At 40.1% G+C, this 27,586-nt stretch overlaps 1 protein-coding gene across 2 annotated transcripts; it reads left to right on the top strand.

Annotated features, from left to right (window-relative positions):
• The first annotated feature begins 495 nt into the window (after positions 1-495).
• Positions 496-27,565, top strand: LOC133954515 (testis-expressed protein 2-like). Of its 2 annotated transcripts, XM_062388975.1 has the most exons (14): positions 496-715; positions 1,233-1,327; positions 10,391-10,515; positions 14,629-16,195; positions 17,257-17,457; positions 17,825-18,149; positions 18,316-18,554; positions 18,775-18,936; positions 19,228-19,327; positions 22,622-22,748; positions 24,193-24,306; positions 24,567-24,776; positions 25,188-25,308; positions 25,565-27,565. In XM_062388975.1, exons 4-14 carry the CDS (start codon positions 14,648-14,650, stop codon positions 25,712-25,714), a joined length of 3,297 nt encoding a protein of 1,098 aa, XP_062244959.1. In that variant the 5' UTR covers positions 496-715; positions 1,233-1,327; positions 10,391-10,515; positions 14,629-14,647; the 3' UTR covers positions 25,715-27,565. The 2 variants fall into 2 exon arrangements, with proteins under 2 accessions (XP_062244959.1, XP_062244958.1); XM_062388974.1 differs by lacking the exon at positions 10,391-10,515 and having other exon boundaries at positions 497-715.
• Positions 27,566-27,586: the final 21 nt, after the last annotated feature.

Below are 27,586 nucleotides of genomic sequence, written 5' to 3'. Positions count from 1 at the left end.
TACGTTTCTATCCAATTAACCTATACACATAATTAGATCACCTTTTGTTATATATGATCTATATTGATATATTTTTGTTTGCAAGGCAAGCATGATTGAAATGGAGGGGGAGGGGGGGGGGGGGCATTATTTGTTTAAGGGTTTCACTACCTCTATTGGATTGGAGTTGGTGTTGAGACCGGCATCGCATCAATGAACCTACACATTGTAAGATACAATTTTATTTACTCTAATATGTTTGTCAGTTTTGTAAAGGGGGCTCATTCGCTCTATCACCTTTGAGCGGCTGTAAACCAACACGACCAAACCCCCTTGTACCGTCGACGTTCCCGGAAAAACGTGCTCCGCAACATTACATTCACATGTTTACATTTGACAGTGTTCGCCCTCTCCACATCTGCTTCGTCTGCTCCACCTGCTCTAGGCACGGGCAACAGCTTTGCGGAAAAATAGATGGCCTGGCTTGACTTGCAGGGACCGCACGGGCTCTGTTTCGATTGCTCAGGCCTGGGCAGACTCCAGCCTTGTGTCTTTAAGGAGCTGGCTCGTCCGTTGTCAACAGGCTGCGCGCGGACACGAGCCGTCGAAAGTACTCGGAACGTGGAAGTGACTCGAAACGTGAACGTGTCGAGAGAAAATAACGTCAACTCGCTTCGGAAGTTCAGTGTTTTGCCCGTCGTTTTCAGACTTAAAGTGAAACCCCCGCTGGCACACGGTAAGCTACCCCCGTCCATTTTTATGAAGCAGTTTGGTGGAATGACCTCGTCCAGCTTAGACTTTAATAACTACATCTGCGATTCAATTTATTGCAAGCGAGTTTTCCTAATCTTGAAGTTGTGTGTGTTCGTGTTAATATGTAGTATAGTTAAGCTGATGAATGCTAAAGAAAAGTGTCTGTGTTAACGTCGTTAGCTTGTTATCCCAGTGGCATCACAAGATAGGCTGGTTTCACTGGTCGCTTTTTCCCTTAAACTTGACAAGTCTCTGTTCTGACTGCCTTAGCGGGCCAATACGTCGATTGAACATCACCCATGTAAACTACTGCTGAAATCACTTGGTTTGCTTTTTGGTCTTTACAAGCAGTACACACAACCACTACCATTGTAACTACTTAATCGCCAAGGAGAAACTCCACTCCCTTTTTACTGTTAGTCCACACGTTTAACTAGATTTGCATCCGTAATGATTTCTCTCTCTCTCGCTCTCTCTCTCTGTGATGATGTGTTTCTTAGAAGCACATTCACTGAGCATCATGGCCATGTGAAACTTGACTCTTCAGAAGCAGATGCGAGTCCCAGGCTGGATTGAATGGCAGTGAGGATCCAAGGTAAGCACTTTACTAGTACATTTGAACTCATCATCGATCCCTGGGCTGCAAATGACCTCAGTGAAGGCAAAGTCCAGATAGACAGGGATAGAGGAAAGGGCAGACATGGCTCAGGAGAATGATGATGAGAAATGAAAACCGAAAAGGTTTTCATCAAATCAAAAGGACGCTTAATCCTTTTGTATTAGACTGTATAGCAAGTTGTACTCCTAACAAAAACCCAGAGAGACATGCACAAGATAGCATGGGACACAACAGGTTTGGCATCTTTGTCAGTCACCTGGAGGGATGTAGGTGCATCGACAATTATGTTGGCAAATTAGATCTCAAGATACCTGGCCTCCAGGTGACTAACTGTCATGTTGATATAACTTGAGGCCTTGAGCTAACATAGAGACTTGTCTTTTATTGAAACATTTTACCAATTTAGATAAGGGTTAAAGTTGCAGTGTGTATATAGTGACATGAAGTGGTGAAGTTGCATGAGGCAGCTGAATACCCCTCACCTCACCCTCCCCTTCCAAACATGATAGAGAACCCTGTGGGAGCCTTCAGCTGTCATAAAGACTCAAAGGGTGTTTAGTTTGTCCAGTCTGGGCTACTACAAGAAACATTGTTAATATCAACAAGTTAAATTAGATGAATGATTGACCACAGCTTCCTCGTGAAGTGTGAGACATGTGTATATATAAAACTGATAAAAAATATTGGGAATGAGAAATTCAGGTTTATATATTGTTGTCTATAGATTCTCCAGCAATGTATTTCACAATCATGTTTGTCAATTACCCTGAATATGCTGCTTACCTCCTCAACTTTTCCCCCCTCCGCTGTTATATGTCATCTACTACATGTGCTGCGAGTATTGTAAATAATGGATTTGGGGGACACCCTATGTGACAGTCTCAATGCATCTTTCTCTGTGTTATATTCTCTATATATTCATGTTCCTGCTTATCAGAGGACATTTGCTAATTCCAGTCTATTTGTGATAGGATGTTTTGGGGTGTTAAAGTCAACTAAGTGATGCGGTAGTTGAGATCCAGCAGCAAAGGTGTTTTACAGGTTTCTTTGCACACACAACCTCAAGGTATATTTTAAATCAATATAACTGTCATTCTCGGTGCAATATTGCCATGCAAAATGACCGCCTCAAATGAAACAAGCTTCTAGCGCTTTTTACCCAGTGTTTGTTTTCAGTTTTTTCAGTTTTCACTTTTGTCATGTATCTGTTGCTTATCAGATAATGGTTTAAGTCCAGCTTTCTACAGCTGCTGCCCTCAGGAATGCTTATTCTGAGTTGATTGTTTTTGGCCCATGAACAGGCTTAGATATCTTTGCATAAAGCTAATTTTATAATGTAAAAAGCATACTGCATAGACTACTTACTTTTTACAGCAGGGAAATTGAGGCTAAAGGACATAATTCGATTTTGCAGTGTTCAGCATTTGTTTGCTTTTCAGAGCAGCATTTAGGTCTGTAATGAATTGTAGATATTCAGAGCGACGACAAAAGTCCAACACTGGGTCTAAATTGAGAGTTGGCTTGACCGTCGCCATGTAGGCTGTATAATGTAATCGGTGCATTACTTTAGCTATTCAGCAAATTCTCTATTTTTGTTTGTATTTAACTATTGCTAATGTTCTAGACTTGGTTTTGCACATTTGAAATGTTTGGTCTCTTGTGGCACATAAATGTAGAACATTGCTTTGAACGTCAGTTTGACTTATTTGTCTATTTTGACATATTTGCCTGGTGTACATCTAAACCAATAATCTTGCATGTGTGTTTGTGGATATAGGCTAGGAATTGGATTTTTAAAAGGAGACATTAAATCTACAAAGATAATGTTGGACTAAGAACAAATTACATGAGGGGACTTAAACCAAGAATTACCTGCCTACTAAGAACAAAAGTCTTTGTAGCCAAAGCCTGATAGAACATGCCTACATCGATTTGATTGGATGATATACTTACTTATAATGATCAATACAAAATAAAAAGGGTGCATTTTTGGAGTCATCAATGATTGTACATGAGACATTTTTCAATATTTACACTTGATTTGACTTAACTTTTCTATTATTTCTATTCAATAACAATACCTTGATCAGAACCTGATTAGTAGCAAAAAGCATAGGATTAGGTAGACGCTTAGTGTTGTATGAGCTGAATTAGTCATAGGAAGAAAAACATCTAAATTAGCTGAGAGAAGATGTGTGGTGGGCATGATGCTGCTCTTTTCTGTGTTTTTAGTAATGATTTCTGCACAATGCATAAATATTGCTGATGAATGTCAGGTTGACTCGACATCTGTCACTGATAAGACACACCGACAGTGCACTGTGTGTGCTTAGCTGCCATGTTTGAAAGCGTGAGTGAGCGAGCGTGTGAGGTTTCATTTTGTTTTTGAGAAAAGAAAAGCATAAAAAAACGGATTCTCACACCTTTTGAGAGGCAGAAGGAGGTTTAGAGTTTGAGCAGCAGGTGTGGTGAAGGGAGATGTCACACCTCAGCAACACAGCCGACAGCATATCGAAATGATTTGGAGATGATCAGGCCTATGTCTGTGAATGTGTTTAAAAATAAATGTGTGCCAAGCCCTCTGCTAAATGTTAACTGTTAATGTGAATGGATTTCACCTTTTGCATCGGTTGAAAATACTAACAGTTCATCGTTCACTTTTAGACAAGGAACGTGTGCAACTAATTCTCTTTGTAGGATTGCCTGGCACCCTGGTGACTATACACCTGTTCATAGCATTGACTCGTTTTGTGGCTTTCCAAGTTCACACCAGGTCTGACCTATTTTTATGCAACCAAAATGTTCTTGTTTTTTCAAAAGCTCAGACCAGCTAGATGTAGTCAGTGTTACATATATCTTATTAAGTGTGGTCTCTTGGCTGCTTCCGATGATAATTTGGCATAGATTATTTATTTATTTATTTATTTATATATATATATATAATATATATATATATATATATATATATCGCAGACTAAACTATATATATATATATGCTGGAAGCCCCTCCTGTTTATTTTTATTTTTAATCATGTAAAAGTGTTTATAAAAATTGAGAATAGATGATTGTTATTGATATTGTAACTGCATAACGTACAATCACGGTAACCCTTTGTGAAATTGATAACTTCAAAATGGCCCATTACAAAGCAGTGTAATAAGTCCCTATTTTACATTTAATTTCAGTTTAGTCTGCGATTGAGTCTTCATCTGAGGAAAAAAGCCTAACCCTAACCCTAAAAAATTTAACAATATTTTCCACTGACAGCCAATTTTTCCCTCCATCAAGTCAAACATAAAGAGCTTTCAGGCATTTCTTGTTCAGTCTGTTTTCTGTCACATTCTACTCTATTTGGTTTTTGATTCCAACATTTGTCAGTTTACAGGCCCTACTCAAGGTGTATTTTGAACCTTCTCTTCAAATGTGAACTCCGGCTTCAGCTAACATGGCTTTGAATGATTAGTGCCTTGCTTCAGGGCTCAGCGCTCTATCGTTATTCAGCCATCCTACCAGGTTCTCTCTAGTTTACTTGCATTTTGTTTGATTAAGAAAATTATTTTCTCTTGTTGAAATGATGAATAGGTATATCTGTCCATTGACAGTGGCCCACCTTGACATACAGTAGTCAGTGGTCTTAATAGCAAAGTGCAAAGATGTTAAGCCCAGCCTACTGTGAACTGGGTGTGTGCTTGAGGAGGCAACTTAGGTTTTATCAGAGCAATGTCCAGAGCTTTGTTTAACATGCGATCTTGCCAGAATTCCTCGTATGGGTGTGTCTTTGTTCATTTCATATACACCTTTTTGTAGCTCTCGAAAGATATCCTCATTAATTAGAGACTATTAGTGCACAGAGCAGTGTAACATATACACAATCAAGATATGTGTATTTATTTAACTGGTGAACAAGGCAGGAATTGACTATATTACCTCTTTTACACCAAATCCAATGGGTATAGGCTGTTTTCTGTTAAATGCTGGTAACCCAAAGGGAATCATTTCCCATTGGGGGTTGGCTTTGTGTTTTTTCACTCATTTTTGTCATCACAAAAACTGAAGCGCTCTCTCACTTCACTGTCTTGCCATTCATTTAAAATCCATGTCTACTGCAAAGTAATTCAACCCACTGGTATATTCAAATTGTATCCATTCCCATTGCAGACAAGGCCAGATGTTAGTGGGTGTTTTGACCAGTGGGAAATGGGCTTAACAAGACAAGTTGAAGACACTGGTTAAAATGTTGTGAAGAAGCTGAGAATGAGGCCAACCCCCTTCACAGGTGCCACTGGACGTCAATGTTTGTAACAGGCAGGTGCAGCTTCCTCACTGCTCTACACGCTGAAATAATGACCATTACTGAATCCTCAGCAGAATATGTCCGCCTGCCAGCCAGCAGTGTCTCCAGGCCTGTTTCAGGTGCTGTCTCCATTGTGCACTGACAGTACCGTTCAACCCGCCACCGTCATAATAATCACTTGTTCACAGAGGAGGGAGACAGAGACGAGGTGGGAACTGGAAAGACGCATAAATATAGCCTGGCTATAAATATTACTTCAGAGTTTCTCACTTGAAATGGAGACATTCACAAAGTGGCAGCACATTCAAAAGAAGCTTTCTGTGGGAGAACAAACAGTTATGGAAAAGAAATCTAGATATCTGAGCATCAGTGCCTTCATTTTTCTGTAATAAATGTAATCCCAGAAGATGAGTGCATCTTTCTTTTAATAGATTAAAGCCAACCCATTCTAATTTCAAGGACTCATTCACCATGCTCTACAGATAAGTCTGCAATACAGTGATATAACACAGACCATTTCAGTCTCCCATGAGCTGCTCTCACATTTGATTACAATGAGGCCTTTTGTCATTACAGTTTGGCTCAGAAATGCTTTACCCAATTCCTCTCACTTTGTTTAGTAATTATAGTACTATGAGTACAATTACTGCATTCCAGAGTTATTGTTCAGTTACCATTTGGCTAATTGTTGACCTGGAATGCACAGTTATGACGAGAATGGAGAAACTCTGTTAGCCAGTGGAGCAAATTTATTTTCTCCAACATTTTACATTTGAACACCTAATGCTATTAAGAATAAAACCTCTCTGTAGTGTAAATAATGTTTACCCAACTATTGATTCAATGTGCAGCTCTGACTGTGAATCATAATTGATTAAACTTGTATGACCTGGTGAAGCAGCTTCTCATCAGTGTTTCAGAGGCCTAGTGTTGGAGATCTTTTGAGTGGCAAGACAAATTAAATTACTCCAGACAGACAAGGATGCCAGGTGGTGAATGGCAAATCCACAGCTCCAGTTCTAGTGAGAAAAATCTCCTCAATTCTGATTCGGCTGGGACTGAGACAATACCACTGGACGATCGTTCATTGCCATTGTGTGTTTGCCATTATGTGTAGAAACTAATAAGAATATAAAATGTTGACATTTGCCAAGAAGTTGTAACTTTTTAGGGAAAAAGAAAAACCTTTTATGAAAGTATAGCAGAAAGCTAGTTTCCTGGGTTCAACCAGAATAGGCGAGCTGGCCTGAGCCATTCATGTCAATACCGTGGCCTGGTATGCTGAACCAGTCATATAATCTCATGATGTTCTTTTTTTTTAGAATACTAAATTTGACTGTGGGTGTTCTTTTGGAACATATTTTGAAATTTTCTATAACTTAATCAGTTTTCTCAGAAGTTTAAACCAAGGACTTTCTAAGTCTTTCAAAAAGAGCACAGGGTGTCTTTTTAGCTTGTCTGCAAGATGATTACATGGATGACCTCTTGAAGTCAGTAAAGGCAGTGATCTTAGCTCTACTTTGTTTTTGTAAGAAGAGCCTTGTTTCTCATAGGAAGGACTTAAAATGGAACACGCTTTTCCCTAACAGTAAATGAAGAGAGGCTTAGTTAACTTACTTTGTCCATTTCAGACATGAACTCTGGAGAATGTCCACACAAAAAAAGTTTCACTGAAATGCGTTCACAACACAAAAATCTATGTCTCTTACATTTTCTGTCTCACATACAACCCCTCCGGAGAATACCAGGAAATTATCCAGCGTATCTACTGGTAGGCTGGCAGGAGAAATCCTTAAAAGATTATCCAGAGTTTACTGCATGTCAGAAAAAAAGTTTTTGATTACAAGAGTATAAACTAACTACAAAAATGGTGAAAACAGGTAATGGATGTGTCTCCTGTGGGAGTCTGTGTTGAGGCTGACACGGAGTGAGTTACTGTTATAGGAGGAGAGAGGCAGAGCGAGGCTTGTTTTATGTCACAGTTTTGCAGCTATTTTAGCAAAGCAGTTCATTTGGAAATAATGAGGGCCTATTAACACGGTTAATCAGTTAAGTGAGCATCAACTTCTGAGTCATTGAGCTGACATGGTTGATGATGGGCTGAACTTCAGTGTGTTAAGTGTTTTCAGAAACACAAGGTTCTTTTTTGTTATTGGTGTTACAATCTGGAGTGTATTGTATGGGTAGTTGTTGTTATGTAAAGCCAGGGTCACAGGGCTTTAAAGCCTACTGTTACAGTGTTCTCCCTGTGTATCTATCATGATTTTATTTTCTTGTCTCAGTGGACGCTGTGTCACATTTTCTCCATGAGCCAGCATGTTCTCAATGTTGTGATCCGCAACAGCTGAGCCACAGCAGACAAAAATGTAGAGCTTCAGCTGGCATGATGACCTTTTTAAAAAGAAGTGAAAGCTCATAAGCCTATATGAATTCACACTTAAAGCCAATAGGCACTTTTAAATAGCCTTTTCTGTTAAAGTCTTAGCTAATGTGGGTTGCTTGCAAGAGTTAATTGCCTTTTGCTTAGTTTTTTATCATCCATTGTTGCAGCATGAGGTGGCTGATGCGCTGTCATGGGACAGAAATTTGTATCTCAAAATAATTTACGCTTGACATTTTTATTGACGTCATATTTTTGCAAATTATACTCTGCAAATTGGTTTATTTGGTTTAATGAGCCCAAGTGTCATGAGATACATTCACGTATTTGTGACTGTAAAATTTTAATTCAAGATAAAAGAAGCAGCATAGAAAGATCCTTGAGATTGTTACAGCCGTGATAATGAGAGGCATGAGTAAAGCGAATGCTGGATTTAAAATTTTCAAAGGAATAATAGTGTTACCTTGAGAAAGGCTGGGAGACAGTTGATTACCCCCAATGATCTCATCGGCCAACACTTCAGTCTGCGCCTGTTGCACCAGTTTGTCAGCATTCTAGAAAACTGCTTCACGTCTGTTGGCGTGCTGCTATTGTTTATTTGTCCCAGAACCTGATATCTGAAAGGACTCTGAGAAACGTATTTACCAACTTACCAGCTTCTTAGTCACACACACACACACACACACACACACACACACACACACACAGGTCTCTAATAACATCCAGCACGAACAAATTGCACTACTCAATTGTCTCCCCTGTTTATATTTCCACTGAAGCAAAGACAGAGGGATTGTTGCAGTATAAGAAACTTGACAATATTTTTCACTCCAGATCTGCACCCAGACTCTGCTGTCTGTTTTGTTGTCATTCAACTTGAAATCCAAAATGAACTCTCTGCACAGTTGTGTATCTGTAAATTGTCTAACAGCGCCTATGGCGCTGTTACTTTTTTGCTACTGCAGCTGAGATGTTGGATGGGGCATTAATGTCATAAAGTCATTAGAAAAACTGTCAATTTACTCACAGGGAAAGCCATTACTTCTACAAACAAACTGTGGGACTACTAATCCCTTCCTAGGCAACATGGCTCAGGGATAGCGGTCAAGGATTTCATACGTGTTCCATAGGGAATTCGGTTGCATGTTTTAGTTTTTTTGCCAGTCTTTTTTTAAGAAATTTTCTTTTGTAGTTTAATCTCCATAGCATGCATCACCTTAATGCCAATGATGTGATCTGAAACAGTAGTGTTTGACATTTGAGACTCTCTGAGTGGGTTAGCACGTGGTGGTGTATTGGCAGAAAAAAATGGGAAGGATGACTTGCAAAAATATGCTCTGCATGCATCTCCCTGGGCTACAAACACAGGAAACAGGCAGTTGAGATATTTTAGACCAACATGAATTTAGATGGTAGAGACAAGAATGTTGAAAGATTTGATAGACAATTTATTGTTATATTTGATTATTTTAATATTTACCCAGTGAAACAAGGAATAAGAAAAGATTTTCAATCTCCATGCAGACGTTTGTCTGGAATGAGGAATGGGAAACATTCCTCATTCTAATACAAAACCCATAAAAAATGACAAGTAGTCTTGAATTGTAACTCTTGTAGATATATTTTTACTTTATTTTTCTTAATATTACGATACCATCAGGGTTTATGACCTCACCTGCAGCAGCCAGTCACCAGGGAGCCATCACAATGCTTTGGCTTTCTGGGCTGTCACGTCATCCATCTTCAGTCAGTCACCTGACTTGTCTCTTTCCTGACCTGTTATGAGGAAGAGTCGAAGTATCAGTGTGACACATGACAGCGTATGAGGGCGAATTTTCTTTCCTTCCCGACATTAACATCTGATGTGTGGCTTTAAACAGTTCTTCCTCTTCAAGTTTGACATTTCTTTTTTTACATACTACCGCAGTGCTCTAGACTAAATTTTTATATCTGTTGCATGGGTGCACCATACTTTTTCATTAATGTGCACAAGCACATTGAAATAGATTAAATATATAAAAATATCCTAAATAAAGGGTTAGCCATTTAGTTGGATGGTTAGTTTGATCGTGAATCAAACAAACACAAAGTAAATTTCAGAACTGTTTGGGTCCTAATAACTTGTGATGAGTGTTGGTGTCTATTGTTGACATGTAAAGTGAGCTCAGGTCAACAGGAGTGTAGAGGGAGGACACCAAGACAAGAGACTCTGACAAGCTACAAACCAATCACTGCTTCTGCTCTTATCACAAATCTGTAGCGCTGGTTGATTTGTGTTAGCTAGCCGTCGTGGAAACCCTGTGTTCTCATTTTTTGTCGCCAGTGTTTGACATATAACCGCTTCTCCTCTCATCTCTGTTTCAGCCCGGGGACTGTGTGTGAAAGTGTAATCTCTGCAGAGGAAATTAGATGAGGAAGTGACACGACTCGAGCAAATAGTTTAACCAGTTAAATGTTTGGCGATCCTGACTCAAAACGTCTAGAGCAAGGTAGAGTATTCTGACCTTGCATTGTGTGGACATGCACTGTATACTTCTCAATCACATAACGTTCTATTGGAGTTTTAATAGCATATTGTGGCAGTTACCAACTGCTTGATGACACATGCCGTGGGTGTAAACAAAATTGAAAACTAAAAAGGAGTTGTGGTGTTTGCAAAACTAGATATAAATCGCCGAAAATACAGTAGCATTAAACTTTTTCAAGTTGGGGTTTTAAAACTACAGAATTCCATCATACAAAATGGCATAGTTGACGTAATGACTTGACTGAGAAACAGGAATATTTTGAAATTGGTCAATAGTTGCAGTATTGGTTTCCGTGCTAAAATAGTCAGTGTTTTATTTCTAATAACTGTGATTGTGTGTTAAAAAAAAATCATGGCCTCATCTCGCAGCTTTGACTGCTGTTCAGATTATTGGCAAAAAAATTACTAAAAATACAGTTCATGCTGCAGAGATTCTTTGATTAATAAGAAATAGGGTTCTGTGTGTGTTCTGAAACTTGTTTTGTTGAGTGGACTACAGATCCGTAAAGGAGAGAACAAGAGTCAGCAGAATAGGTCAGTCTACTCTCAAAGCGACTCATTAGTACAAGGATCACTGTAGGGAAGCCGAGTAGGCCTGCTGGTCAACCGCCTGCTTTGGGTTAAAGGTTATAACGACAAGCTGAAGTCTACACTGTAATATAGAGTTTTTTGTAATTTTATTGATATTGTGGTATCAACACTTGCAATAATAATGCTAAATTCATCTAATCCTTATTATCTCCATCTATTTCTAATGCAAATATTTTACTAATTAGAAATAATTGTTAAGTAAGTGCTTGTGCTTTATTTGGCTGGTATAGTAACATAAGATGTTTTCGGAAGAAGGGGTCACCTTGGCTGCAAAACTTTTTACCCCTGAGAGTATTTTGTGGACTCACACCCTCAACCAACTCTCCATCTGCATAGTGGTGTGTAGATAACGAGTGATGATTTTTCTGTGAAATATCCCTTTTAAGTTGACCGTGTCTTCTCACAACACCAGCATGTCCTTTCACAGATCATTTGATCACTACAGCCTAACTCAGCCATGTAACGCTGCTCAGTTCATTTGTGTAGACATCTTCAATGTGTGTAATAGCTCTGTGAGTCTTCTCTCTTTACCAGTGTTTGCTGCTTGATCCAGCAAAAGAGAGGTGTGAGTACATCCCTAATGAGGGAACAACATGAGGGTTAATGAGGTTGGATTACTACTGTAATTAGCTTCTTCATCATCAATGGCAGGCTGTCCTTACTCACCGTCACGTAAGTCAGCTCCGGGGACACAAGAACAACACAGAGAACATCGCTGACAGTGTGTTCATATGTACTCTTATAGATAGACAAGTACATGTTTCCCAGCGCTATTAATATTTTCCATTTCCATCCTATGTAGTTGGGAAATAGAAACAGCTTTCAAACCCTCACACACAAACATGCACATACTTCCCCACCTTATCACTAATCCTAACTGCTGTTGGCAAATACCACTAGGTCCTTTTGAGTTTTGCATCTTACAATGAAAACCATTTCAAACTGACGAGCCAGTAGAATGGTTTCATTGTGTTGCTGCTGACCGAAGGCTAGGGACAGAGGTGGCTGGCCGACTGCCTGGCTGGGTCGCCCTCACTTGTGACCCATGTGACAGTGAGTGGACAAGTTGAGTCTGTATATGAGGGAGCCAGCTTGGCCTCATGCCACCTCTGTTGACTGGACAAAGCACATGGATGAGAGTGCCAAATGTCAACAAGACATTGTCATTATTCTATTTTCACTACTTGAGGATTTCACATTTGTGCAAAAGAAGCTATAAATCAGGTTGTATTGCCAGATATGCCACGGCCTTCCTTTCCATCATAAGTACAGTTATCTGCTTTCCACCAGGTAGTACATAGCAGCCATCTAAATTCTGAGATTCCTGAGTCAGAATGCTCACCCATGATCAACTTTGTAAAGTTGCATTACTTGGGTAAAGCTAGTCTTTTTCAGTTTTCTGATGACCCTATAACTGCCCTTTTCACTGAAATGCAATGGCAGATTGAGTTTCTTTTTAAATCAGGGGCCATAATGGGGCCACAATTTACATAGACAGGCCAGTTAGATGACCAACATCAATGTATAATTCCTCATTGTGTAAGGTGGACATTTAAGTCATTTCTTGTTTACTGTTAGCTCTTTAATTTTGAGCAAAGCCACACATCGATTCAATTTTGAAAATTATTCTTTGTTCAAACAAATCTTACCAAATTGTCATTTATTGACAGAAAGTGAGAGGACATGGGTACTTCATTCAAATTTCAACTGGGGAAAATTCCTCTCTGGCCCGCTCCTTGAATCTGCCCCTGCTGAAAGGAGAAACTAGCTTCGTGGTATGAAGCTATGAAGCTGTTGGATTAGTGACACACTCATTAGTATGTAGAATAAACTGAGAGTGTACTTGCATATTGTTGGTTGAGGTTTAGCTTGTACCAGCTAACTCTTATTAGCCAATTTGTGTGGTTGATGAATTTTTTTTATTAGCCAACAATCTGCAACATTATGACATTTTTATGCCAATCGCAGTTAATCTTTTTTGTGTCTGAACATCCACCCTTGAAGCTTGTGTGGTAAAAGGTGTTGAAATATTTAGTCAGGTATCGGATGCTTATCGGCAAAGGTTTAGAATAGGACTCATAGTCACAAAAAATACTGTTTTATCTGATTTAAATATTCACGATCTAGTATGCAAGAGCTTGCAGGTACAGATGCAGTGTTCACATTAGCAGTGTATGTCCCTGTCCAAATATCAGTAATGTCAGGTATGTGGTTTGTTTTCGCAAGGAAGCTGCATTTTTCATACACCTTGTTAGGCTTAAATCTTTTTTAGATTATCCATGTTTGTCCTTGAATGCAGGCTCTGTAATTATGCTAAATATTTGTGTCAAGTGTCAGCAGGTGGTGAGTATTATTGGAGGTTCAGTGGGTGTGTGTTTGTCAGTATCTACGGTGATTTAAGATGCCCGCTCATTGTTGAGCTGAAGACTGATGCAACCAAACTGGTTGAGCGATACAATACTGCATTTATGAACACCCACACAATCACAAATGCAAATGTTTTGAGAAATATACACTGCTCAAAAGATTTAAGGGAACACTTTTCATCTTGAATAATTTGTTCATCAAGATCTGATATACATTGTATTAATGTAGAACAAAATAGTAACAATGGTCAATGGAAACCAAAACCATCAACCCATTTAGGGCTTCATTCAAAACCAGACCAAAAGTAAAAGCTGGACTTGTGCAACCTGTTATTGTTGGAGGTACCGCCTCATGCTACCAAAATTGACAAGGACACTAGCAGAGCACAAAACCAGAAAATAATCAGTCAGAAAGGATAAGGAGAGAATAATTGTCTATAGCCACCAAATGCAAAAACCGTTGCCTTTTTTGGAGTTGTCTTGCTTTTGCCCTAAGTGGGAAATTCCAAATTGTTACTGTGCTCCTTTTTGTCTGTGCGGGATGTTGCAGACAACGTTGAGCTTCTTCTAAGAGACATGGTTTTGCTTAGGAGCTTCATGAGGAAGGTATAGAGGTGTATACTGTCTATGAGATCCCAGTTCCCCTGAGTGTAGGTGCTCAGACCAGCCGGTGGGATTTGCACATGAAGTGGAAAGAGATGTGCCCTCTTCTTGGTTTCCCACCAGGGAATGCTACCACATTATCTGCTTTTTGAATGGTTCTTGCACTTCATGCTCGAGTTGGAAATGGGGATTTTAATAGACAGTCAGTCTTGTATTGTTAGTAAATGTGTTTTTTACAAATTACATTCACAGCTTCTCCTATACAAACAGCAGGTCTCATGATAAGGTACGATCTAGGAGATTTGTTATCATAAAAAAAAATAATGTTATCATATTACTTTCTAAGCAAGAGTAGTTATTTTTGCATAACAAAAGAGAAGCTAGAACCCTATCTGACATTTGGCATTTTTACTTGTCGAGTCATAGATTGATTATCCAAATAATAGCCAATTATTTTTTGCTAACTGATTTACTTCACATATTAATTCAGTGTCACACCTTGTCCTTTTTTGCAGACTCAGTGGGAGTACTGCAATGACCAGTCGGCATCTTGGCCATGCAGAGAGCGTTAATTCCACAGACAAACAGCCATCTGCTGTGGCCCCCAAGCTCCATGTACAGCGATCGCTGTCAAAGGACAACATCACAATCCACTTCTCAGCCTTTGGGAAGGAGGAGGAGGAGGAGGAGGAAGAAGAGCTGTACAGTACATCTGTGGCCACTACCTCAACCGTGCAGGATGCCTCAAATATCGTGACAGCCGTAGAAGCCAGCGAGGTGATGTTTGAAGGAGTGCAGATGGACTCTGCAGCCAAGGTTGCTGTAATTCCTGAAACATCCAGACTTTCTCCTGTGTCGAGACATCACAATGTCAGTTCTCCCACACAATCTCCATCAAGGTGTACTGCTGAGCAAAAAGGCTTATTTTCCAGCTCCTCCCCCACTAAATCTTTGAGCTTTCCCTCAAGTGAAAAACCTTTTCTCAGTTTGGTAAAGTCTCTTTCCTCGGAAGCCCCTGAGACTCATGACAGAGTATCTTCTGTTCCTGCTACATCAGTGACGCACAGGCATCTCATGAAGACTCTCGTCAAGTCTTTATCTTCAGATGCATCCCAGGACTCCTCCTCATCAACATCCTACCGTCTTCCAGAATCCCGCCTTAACCTGCAACTTTTCAAGCAATTCACACAGTCCCGGATGCCCTCTGCTTCCATGTTGTCAGCTGGTGACTCTAAAACTGCCCCTTCCTCTCCTTTGACCTCAACCGATAGCCGCAGCTTCTTCAAAGTCTCAGATGTCGAGGCACGAATTGAAGACACTAAGCGTCGTTTCTCTGAAGTCATCTCAGAACCGCTCCAGATGCTGAGTAAGATCATCGATGAAAAGAGCAGCAGCTTGGTTAGCGGCAGCATTTACCGGCCAAAGGCCCTCTCTGTCAGTGCCTCAGAGCTCTCCAACATTTCTTCTATCAATGGTCACCTGGAGAGTAACAACAATAATTGCATCAAGGAGGAAGAAGGAGGCTGGGAGGATGAGAGCTCCAACAGTGGGGCCTCTGGTCCACCTGAAGCCCTGGTTCCCTCCTCTGTGGACAGTAAGAGCCTCAACCCACCATCTTTACTTTCTATTTCATTGGAAAATTGTTCTATGTCTGCTCTTGCTAAACAGGAGGATGAGGACTTTTGCATCCTGCACAGTGAGGACTTTGAAACTTGTACTGACACAGAAGGAGATGGAAGTGATATAACTGATGATACTGGAACTGGAAGTCAAACCAAAGTGCTACTAAGTGGTAGTACTGAACCGTGCAGTGAAGATGAATCTGAAAGTACTGTTCCAGTACCTAGTGTCCCTCACTATACTCTCATCACCCTCACTGTAATGGTCTATGGGTACTTTGTGTTACCTCTGCCCACCTATATTGGAGGAATGCTACTCGGGGTTGGGCTTGGATTTCTGTTAGCCATCGGAGTAGTGTGGCTAACAGGACCAAGACCTTCTGGTGGTTTTAGAAATTCCAGACACCATGGGAAACTTTGGAATCTGACCAGGTTGGAAATTAAGGAACCAGAAATCTACAAGGTCAGTTAATCTTTCCTCTTTTTTTAGTTTATTTCACATATGGATTTATTCTGTCCTGCACCAGTAGCCTTTAGTTTAGACCCTTAGAAATCTGTCTGGTTGATTACTTCTTGGAATTTCTAAAGCGTTAATATGTCAGGTCACCTGCTTAAAATAATATAGGAAAACGAGTGCGGGAGATCTGTTATGTACGCTATTTTTCAATGTATGACTAATTTGTTGTCAGATTTGTTATTTTGTAACTCAATAGACCTTTAAGTGCATACAAATATGACAGACCAAAGCTAAGAAAAACCCCTAAAGCATAAAATATTTTTGTATTTGAGTAAGATTTTTTTTAATGCATTATCACTTGGAGCTCACCCTGTCTCTCACTTGGGGAGACCAGTCTATCACAGACCTATAAATGTATAGAGGACCATTCACACTTAAAATTGTAAATTTAAGTCTACAGTACCTGACACGGCATCACAATACCACCTGTTTTTTTTTCTATTATGTAAAACTGTGAAAACAAATTGTATGTGTTTATAATGCCCAGGAGGTTAATCTTATATCATTTGAGGCACTGTATCTGTGGGATTTCGTCAATAAAGACGTGGAATTTAAGATGCACATATCCACAGTTTTCACACTGAAGTGACAAAGGTGCTAATAGGTTAGATGTGCGTCCTTAATATAGCCAGATGAATTGAAAGATTACTCACACAAACTGTTTATGAGGTATAAAGATGGCAGATACTAGATACTCTCATCAGTGTGAGGTTCATAGAGAGAGACAAGTAACCTTTACCATCAATGTAGAAACATATCCCATGTGTGACAACACACTGATCAGATATTTACAGTGGCCTCATTTGTCAGGCACAGTGTTGGATGCTTTCATCTTTCATGTTTGTAGTTGTTCAAAAGTCCGCCTCTCTCAAAGGGCACAATACATAAGAGCTGAATTTCTATATAGAGAGGATCAATCAATATGTGGAATCTTACTGTGACAGTTTCAGACATCAATCCTTGAAATGTAATCCAAAAAATGTAAATTCATTATGTCTTCCTTGCAGGGCTGGATGAATGAGATATCAAACTACGACCCAGAGACGTACCACGCCACACTGACCCACTCTGTCTTTGTCCGGTTGGAGGGCTCCATCATTCGTCTGTCTAAGCCCAACCACAACATCCCCCGCCGAGCTGCACACAATGAGCCAAAACCCGATGTCAACTACATCAGTCAGAAGATCTATGACGTTACCAACAGCAAGGTATGCTGTCGCACTACTGTGCTTTCTGTGACTTGTTAATATAAATAGAATTATATACATCTTTAAAGATCTTTACTGACATGTGTCCCTTATCTCTTAGTCACTTGTTTATGTTGGATGTCAACTGTAATTGAGCTGATACATCTTTGAATGATTCTGAACAAGTCAATATGCACTTTTATATTACATTTGATTAACTGATGCTTTTATCCAAAGCGACTTACAATAACTATATTGCTTCATTATTTCAGATATATTGTAAATGCCATTCACCTAACAGTGTATACCTTAGCTGATGGAACTGTTCGTGAAAAACCTCAGTAAAAAGATTGGAAAAAAATATCATGATATACTTTTTACCCCCCAGGTATACCTAATGCCTCTGAGCCTGGCCAGGAAGCGTGTGTGGAACAAAAAATACCCTATCTGTATCCAGCTTGGTAAACAAGATGACTTCATGTCAAAGGCCGAGGGGTGGGATGCCGATGAGGGCACGAGCATAAGGGACAGAGGAGAGGGCAGTGGAGGACCACAGGAGCGAGGATCTGCATCTTCATCCAGTAGAGACCTGACCCTTTACTTGTTTGCAAGGACTGGAAGGGAGAAGGAGGAGTGGTTCCAGCGGTTCCTCTCATCTTCCAAGCTCAAGGCCGACTTGAAGAAATCTCCCAGTGTTGCAGGGAGTAAAAGTGGTGAGAAAGCAGAAGTTTTTGTCCACAAACACTCTCCTGCTGTTGTAGAGTTCTTAATTTAGTTTTTTCATGGCTACAATTGTCCAAATGTCTTTTCTACAAGGATAGAAAAGTGAGAATGAAGCATCTGATCTCACATCTTTCTGACGTTTTCTGTGGCTCACAGGTCAGAGCGCTCACAGCCGCAGCAGCAGCCGCAGCAGTCTGGACGAGCTTCTTAATTCTCAACCAAGGCCAAAGGACTCCTCAGTCCCCACAACAGCAGCAGGTAGTGCCAAAACCAAGTCGATGTTGGACTACAGTGTCTATATGGCCAGTTTACTGCCAGAACAGGTGACAGTCAGCCCTACAACTGCCAGCCCTGCTGTACTGAGTCCTCAGAGCAGCCCGGGAGCTGACAAGAAGGTAGCACTTTCTCATCCCCCATTTACACTATTAACAGCCCTGTGCTAAATGTCTTCTCAAAAAACATAGTACTATGGATGTAGCATCACTGTGTTACACGTTGTGTATTTATAAACAAAAGATACTGAGAGTGAAAAGTGTAGGGTTATTGTATTGTAGTGGGTTTAAATGTCGGCACAGACCCTCTGATGTTTTGTCATTTATCTTGCTGTGTCTTTAGCTTCAGAACAGCACTTCAGCTCAGGTGCAGCCCAGAGGGGAGGAGGAGGCTGTTGCCTGGGTGAATGCTGCTCTTGGTCGGGTCTTCTGGGACTTTCTGAATGAACCTTACTGGGCTGAACTGGTCTCCAAGAAGATTCAGATGAAGCTCAGCAAGATACGGGTGAGTGGAGCAAGGACCATAGCGAACCCTCCTGTTTAGAACAGAGTTGACATTTTCAGTGGAAGGTAGAGAAGAAGTAGAGATGTAGTTATGTTCACCTTCCTGCTGAAAATATACATACACACACACACATAGTACACACACACTCTGCCTTCAACAATGCTTATAAGCATTGTTGAAGACAGAGTGTAGCATCCATGTATTCAAATTGTTTTAGTATATTGGTTATGTCATCATTCTTCAGATTAATTATTTATGTGCAGTGAGTTCTTTGCTTGTCTTTTTTTCCAGCTGCCTTACTTCATGAACGAGCTTACCCTGACAGAACTGGACATGGGCTCAGCCACTCCTAAAATCCTTTGGGCATCCAAGCCTTCAATTGACTACAGAGGCAAGAGAGAAATCGATTCCAAACAGCAACACATTTACACATAAAAAGATACCTTGCATGTCTGGATTACAGATCCACCTAATGATCTTTATATGCTATTTTCTGGAAAGTCTCCATTTCATGTGCAGTATATGCTGAGTTAAGCTCAGCTCAACAACCCCACACCAGTCAGTTAACCATGTCGACATTTTTTTTATAACACAGATAAACTATGCTAATAATCTATAATCATTTTGGGTATATGAAGTATTACAGTATCAGCTTTTACAAGATATCAGTAAGTCGAGTTCATGAGCTGGTACCCTGGACCCCTGAGTAAGTGTGTAACCTAAACCGCATGTATGCTGTCAGATGCACACACACACACTTCAACAAAGATTAGCTAGAAATAGAGGCATTTAAAAAGAAATCAACGTTGGTGCCAGAATTTCTACAAACAGAGACAAACTTATGCAGGAACTTCAAATATAAAAATGAATCTGTCTTTATGTGGAACACTCATCTCAAGAGTCGTTCATCATGTTGGCTTGATGGGTATTTGAAGATAAATGTTGTTTTTTAAAGCTCCAACAAGTGGGAAATAGTTGCATCCATAACCAATAACAATATGAACCGTTCCATTCAGTAAGTAGAAGCAACTTAGCTTTATTGTGCATCATACTGTGGTGTATGATGCCCACTTACACCCACTCAGCTTGTCTGGCAGTGGTACCCTGTTAGAGAAACATGCTTGATTCTAGTTGGCTCTGGTTAAATAAAAGTACAAACCTTTGCCTTCCTTTACAGCTGCGGCCAGAGTGTCTGATAACACAGCTCAAAGTTCAGCATGATGTTACTGGGCTCCTGCAAAGTGTTACACAATGGCATGTGTGTCTAAATAACATGAAGAAATCACTTTCATCAAAGATGTCATGTACTTCATAATCGAAAGGCTTTTGGAGAAGTGTACTCTAATTTGATTGGGTGGTGAACTCGTAGTTGAATACAACACAGTAATAAGAGCAGCACTAAGCACTTCAGTAAATTATTCATGAATCATACAAATTGAGCATTGTGAGCGATCGTATATTCACTCAATATCCAAATTTTTCGGCGAACTCTGCTCCAGTTGTGATCAGAAGGAGCTTTGTCTGTGTCATTTTTAGAGGAATCCTCCTATGACCTTTCAGACAAGTATCAGCAATGAGCTTTCAATCACTTTTGTACCATGTTGCTTTTCTCATTCTCTCCTCAGAATCCGTGACAGATTTGTCTCCTCACCGCTTTCACATGCAGAGTCTCCTGCTCTCTTCCTAGTTTTCTCCTCCCTCTTTCATTCACTTTCATATCATCTTCCTCTTTGTACCCTTAGTCACTCTTTATTCCCCAGTAGGTCTCTTCCTCCCTCCTGTTCTATTAGTCACTACTACACTTTTGTCGCTGCAGCACTCACATAACCCTGTAATGAGAGCAGGAATTAATTGTGGAACCAGTTCAGTTTAGTTTCCCCTTTTGAAATTGCCACTGGTGTTACTGTTGCTGTATCCTCCAGGCATCTCAAGTTCTGCCTTTTCCTCGTATCACTCCACTCTTTCCTGGAATGAGCATGCTGAGTGCAATGGATCGATGAACCTCTCCAACTGTGTATGTGTGCATATGTCAGCAAACAATTGCCTCCGCCTGCTTCTACCTTCTATGTCCATGCACGTTCGTGTTTTTTCTTCTCATGCACTGCACTGTGCCATATGATTATGTTTTTCAACTGTAATTTTAATTGTAGAAACCCAAGCACATTTGTTTACTATGTAAAGCATGAGTCTTTGCCATGTTGTATGTTGTCACCCCAGTTAACAAATCCATGCCCTGATTCAGCAGCGTCAACTAGGACTTTTCTCTCCTCTCCCAAACTAACAAAACACAGTGCCCTGAACAAATCCCTGACCTGGCTGGACACAGTCCTGTTATTCAGTATGCCTCTCAAGAGAGACGAGTGAACCAGGTCCACTTGGCTGCGCAAACCCAGCATGTTCACTCTGCCTCTCTGTCTTTCTGATTGTCTGACTGTCTTTTTGTACTCAGTGCTTTCACAAACCTCCTCTGAATTTCTAACTTAATAGCTTTCCAATTTGTCTTTCGCTCTCTCGCTCTCTGAATGTTTCCCTCTCTGGCACAACAGACTTAAAGCATTATAACATCATTTAGCACAACTAGCTGGTGTTCAGGCAACAAAGCAGTGATGCGAGGGCATGTCACGTCATTGCTGTGTTTGCCTTCCCACACTCATGAGTATATCTCAAAACACATTCATTTTCTCCCATGTTTGTCCACTCATGTTTTTTCGGGAAAGCTAACTTCATTTAATCAAAAGTTCGCTGGTAACCGTGCAACAAATCTGGCACCATGTTTTTGGACTATTTTTCTGGACTTTAACAAAGCAAATATGTGCATGTATTGTATTAATACCCAAGTGCCAAATCTTTGTTTCAAATCCTTAATGACTTTCATTATCTGACACACTCATCTAGTTAGTTATTGCTCTTTGTGTCACAGGAACATGTGATCTGTATTGCGAGGAGAGAAAAATATATTCTAAACAGAGATCACATGGTTTGCCCCCATACAAGCGAGGCTTTCGGAAGAAGCTTTTTTGGGAGTTTGTATAATCCAGATTACAGCAAGTTTGCCAGAGCAGGGTAAAATGAATAGAGGGAGAGCCCTGTTTATGCATCCAGTCCCCCCTGCTGATATCAAATGGGAGGCTTGAGGGGGAAGATTGCATGCTCCGACTGTTTCTCCTCCGTTCAAAAGACCTTGTGATCTCTCCTTCTTTCCTCTCCCTCCCTTCGCCTGGTGTTTCGCTGTGTCGTTCTCATCTTAGTGGAGGGATCAAGAAAATCAAATCTGTCGGGGTCCCCGTTTCTGTTGATGCTCCAGGAAAAGAAGGGTGCCACAGAATAGCGAGGGTAGAATGTGAGAGGTGATAAAACAAAAGAGTGAGAGAAAACGAGAGCGAGAGAAAACGAGAGCGAGAGAGACGAGGCAGCTAGGATGACTGGCCTGAAGAGCTTTCCATGTCTCCACTACAATCGACTCTGCTTAAAACCTCATTAGCATGGGTCGTACTATATAATATTTAAGATGAGAAAATGTTGTCAGCTGGAACTTTTTGACACAACTACTGTATGGTCCCTGTATGGTCCCTGGTGGAGGATCTGTTTCATTGTACTTCTATCTCATATCACAAAATTACACAAATAACAGTTTCACTTCTGTCATCTGCATCTCAGATCAACAATTCTTCTATGTATCCCTCAGGGCTGTGGTTCGACCTGGAGATTTCTTACAGTGGCTCCTTCCTGATGACCTTGGAGACTAAGATGAACCTAATTCGCCTGGGCAAGGAGGGAGAGAGCCACCGCTTAGGGGAAGAGGGCAAAGATGGGTAAGACAGTCAAGCTCCATCATACCACATGCACATTTTACAGAAGCCCAGAAATATTTTCTTGTTAGGATTTGTCAATCTCTCCCCCTCTAAAGTACATTCAAAAGTATGGTTGTCTCTCTCGCGCATCGGCAACAATCTGACACCTTGCCTTCTCAATTAGTGTCTTAAATATTTTGTATCTTTTCCTTTCTTTCCACTGTTATTCTCTCTCTGCCCTCTGGATTCGGCCTTTATGTGGCTGTTTATTGGATGCATTTCTGCTCCTGGTGAGTGCTGCTTGATTTTCAGCAATCGTCGCCTCCGTTCAACTCTCATTTTCTAGCTTTATATGTCCATGGTTTGGGGGGTGTCTCATTTCATAACACCATCCAGTGCTTGTTCTAAGTAGCTGTCAATTAAAAAAAAAAAATAAGTGAATTCTTCAATGTTTTTGGCCCCTTTCCTCTTCTTAATGCATCCTCAGAAATGAAGAAAAACGCAACATATTCTGCTACTAGTTAAAAGTCTTACAACACACACCCTTTTCCAGTTTTCCTGAGTTGTAAGCAGTTCAAGTCCATTGAAAAACAAGGTTAAATCAGTCAATATATTAAACCCTCCAACTATTTATTCGTTCAATGCTTTAATTAAAACAACTCTGATACATTGTATTATGTTAATGTAATAATAGCTGGAACATTTGGCCTGTATGTCCATACAGTCCATACAGTAGAGATTGACCAATCAAACTTTCGGGGGTGTTCGATAGTGTTTGCCCACTAAATGTTTAACTAACACAAATTTAACGTTAGTACTGACAACTTATGATGATTGTTTAATTGTAAAGTGAGGGCAGGTCAGCAGGAGTATGGAGGGAGGACACTCAGACAAGAGACCCTGACACGGTAAAAACAAACAAATGCGTCTGCTCTGATGCTCTGATCCTGAAGCAGCAGCTAATCGTTTTGCATAAGCGGCCCATTGTGCAAACAGTTTTTGTTATGTCGTCACTGTTTGACATTTACCGCCTGGTTCACCGCCTCTCCTCTCTCGTCTCTGCTTCACTGACAGTATCTCCCTGTGTGAGGGAGTGAGTGGGGGCGGGGCCAGAATGTGTGAGTGTAAAGTCCGCAGAGGAGAGATGACAGAGGCCATGCGACTCGCTAAAATGCACATAGACAAACCAGCTAATTGCGTGGCGCTTCAGTGCGACCGAGGAAAAGGTTGCACTCTGGAGCCCTGATGTGAGCAATCTTGGTTATAAACACATGCATCTGCTCCTGTCTGTCGACACCTCTTTTTTGCATTGTTCTGTTGGTCCAATAGAGTAGAATTCAGCTACTTGGCACAAGGAAACATATTTGGACCATGTGCATGTCTTAGTGCATGAGTGTAGGTGTGCGTGCATGCATTTGTGTGTGTGTTCTCTCTAATCCATTCGTGGTTGTTCATGTGTTTCCAGATGCAGGCCACGGACTTACTGTCTGGCTGATAGTGATGAAGAGTCGTCCAGCGCAGGCTCATCAGATGAGGAAGACTCCTCCGAGCTCTCGAATGACTCTGCAGGAGCCGAAGGGTGAGTGCAAGTTTATATACATTCTTTGTATGAATCCACATGTAATCTATAATCACATGGGTATGGAATACTTTTTAAAAATGTTACAGGGTTTAAACTTATACTGTGATTGTCATTTAAGGAAAAATAGAAGCAAAATTCTGTGTGTGTAGGTGTGTGTTTATGAAATGTAAATTTTTTAAAATAACTAGTAAATCACCTATAGCTAAAATACATTTTGTAGGTGACTTTAACCCTAACCGTCCTTATGTTGAATACAGTTTGGTTGGAGGCCACAAGCCGAGCAAGATCATGCGCTTTGTGGACAAGATTACCAAGTCCAAATACTTCCAGAAGGCCACAGAGACGGAGTTCATCAAAAAGAAGATGGAAGAAGTGTCCAACACACCCCTCCTGCTCACAGTAGAGGTGCAGGAACTGCAAGGAATGCTGGCTGTCAACATACCCCCTCCACCCACTGACAGAATATGGTACGTGAAGAGAATGTGGTTTGTCTTCCTTGCGGAATGCTGTGCACAGTCAGTTCCTATGTTTGTCTGAATCATAAATAATCACATCTTCTTTACAGATTACACTTTCTTTGACACCGGAAAACGCAGGCGAGTCTGTGGATAGCAAATGTCTTCAGATGGCTTACTCATATTGTTATCCTCCCTCATGTCAGTCTCAATGACAAACATATTTTTTATTTCTGGTTAATTCATATGAAACATCCCTACCCAAAACTCATTCTACCTTGATACTTGAAATTTATTGAGAAAATAAAATGTAGCTCTTTGTCTTGTGCTACACTGCCCTCTGCTGGTGCATATTTAGAATGGGTGCTGCAACCATTTGTTCCTTTGTGAGCTGTTGATTGAAATGAATATTTGTGTTTGCAGGTATGGCTTTAGGAAGCCACCTCACCTGGAACTGAAGGCGCGACCGAAGCTTGGAGAAAGAGAAGTCACTTTGCCTCATGTTACAGACTGGATAGAGAAAAAACTGAACCAGGAATTCCAGGTATTTATAGACACTAAGATTAAGATTTTAACGTTCACAAAATGAGGAGAATTAAAGAAATCAATAGCTCATTTGCATTCAGCTCCAAACTCACAAATGTTACAGTTATTTAGACTTCTGTAAGCTTGATCTAACCACATTTATAAGATCAACTATTAAAAAAAAAATGTTTTTAGATGGCAAGACTGTCAGAATTTGTTAAAATTTGTTTTATAAAACTCACTGTCCCCACCTCAATCTGTTTCTCCTTCATTAGAAAGTCTTTGTAATGCCAAACATGGACGATGTGTGGCTGACCATCATGCATACTGCCATGGACCCTCGCACAGCCAGTGGACCATCAGTTGTCTCCACAGGTGACACTGAGCCTTCACAGCCAGAGAGTGACAGCTGCAGCCAGCCATAAAGATTGTTTACAGTATTTCCAAGAGCTTATGAAGTCAAGAGATGCAAACTGGAGCCAAAGTCGATATGTCAGACACTACTATAATACAGCCACATTCCCGGGGGGTGAATTGAAAGGGTTATGGTAGAGTTGACCAAGAAATACACTTTATGACACACTAACTGTTGCTTGCTGCTCTGTTTAGTAGTATTTACGGTGCCAGAGGAAAGGGTGACTTGTCTTTGAAGGATTTATATAATAACAAGGACCTATTAAATAGGGACAGATATGTGAAGAGAGTTGTGTGAGGTTTAAGTTAATAAGTATATATGTGGATACAGAAGTTTATATTGTCCTTAATGAACACTGATGTGGAAGCATTCACCAGATACCTTACAGCCTGCAGATGAGTCTTTGCTGCAGCTTGAAAGTGCGATTGTGCATCGTAGCCCCTTTTTATAATAGAAAAACAGCAAGTGGTGATTTACAGTATGATAGTATGTTGTGAATGATTACTGAGTGGAGGAGACATGCAGGTTCCATTGTTGAGGATTAATTGTAAGTAGGAGAAGGAAAGAAAAGTATATTTACAAAGCAGAAACACTTGGTGTTTTGTTTATTAGCCATAAAATGTTAAACTTTTAAGTTGCTTTATCTGAGCAGTTTTTGATCAGGTGTTAACTAACAGTATTAATTTGTGCTGTGACCACACCCTGAACACCCCCTAATCATTTGCCAAACCCCTCTTTGTATACCAATGATGCCGTTAATCATATCTATATGAAAATATTGCTCAAGCGCAAACAGACGTTATGTAGAGGGAAGCATCATTCACTCTGTAAATTCCACTCTAATGAAAACAAGTGCAATGACAGAAACGCTACACAGGCTTTAGTATGATACTGTATAGACATGATATTAAAGTTTTTTCTGATGAGAAGCACGAGGCCTCTTAACACATCTATTGAATGTATGTATGAATATTTACTTTCTTTTGTTAATGTATGAAGTGGGTTATGCTAATTATTGCACAAATACAAGTGAAATATTTCTTTATTTATGATAAACACACTCATCTTGCATTTATTTTCCCAAATGTGTCTTTCAACCATTATGTTGATGAAGTGGTGTGTAAATCTATTCATCAGTTATACATTATGGGCGGTAATGTCGATAATGATGTTGGAAGTAATTTTACATGACCATTTTCTATACGCGACAATGCTTTCATAATACTCTACCTGCCATACTGAATTCAGAAAGACACACAGCTTGGGAAATAATACTTGGGTGAAGTGAGTATACATACTCTGTAGTAGAGCATTTATTTCGAAGAATGTATAGTCTTATTAACAGATATCCTTTTTGAGACGGCCGTTTAACGCTGTTTCTAATCTTAACCAAAGTCCTCTGATTGAGCCGACCGCACCAGATCTCTCATCTCGAAGGTACACACCCTGCATTGGTATTGATGTTGAAGGTAACATTTCCAAATGTGCTACAGTAACTGCATTAACATTGTTTACAGGAAATTATTACCTAGTTTTCAATTATTGCTCTTGACACTGTCTAATGGAATTTATTTAATTTTTTTCTGTATAATTGACTTAGCCTTTATGCCCTGACTACTTTTTGATGAGTATTTGTTTTGAATGACTACATGAGGTTTGCTGAGGTTGTATTTTTTTTTCTGCATCTTTGAAATAAACAGAATCAAAATAAGAATTTTGAGGATACATGAAGGTTGTGTTATGATTTGTATCCGTGGGTTATGAGTTTTTAGAATGTAAAATTGTATTTTAAGGCCAAATTCAGTGATTACATGTATCTGCCTTATTTATAGAGCTAAATAAATCCGTTGATGAAAAAATATTCTGTGCGTCCCCAATTGTT

Source organism: Platichthys flesus, chromosome 5 (genome assembly GCF_949316205.1).
Source record: "Platichthys flesus chromosome 5, fPlaFle2.1, whole genome shotgun sequence".
Taxonomy (NCBI): Eukaryota; Metazoa; Chordata; class Actinopteri; order Pleuronectiformes; family Pleuronectidae; genus Platichthys; species Platichthys flesus.
The sequence above is the reverse complement of the archived record's forward strand: the minus strand, read 5'-3'. Positions and strand labels throughout refer to the sequence as shown.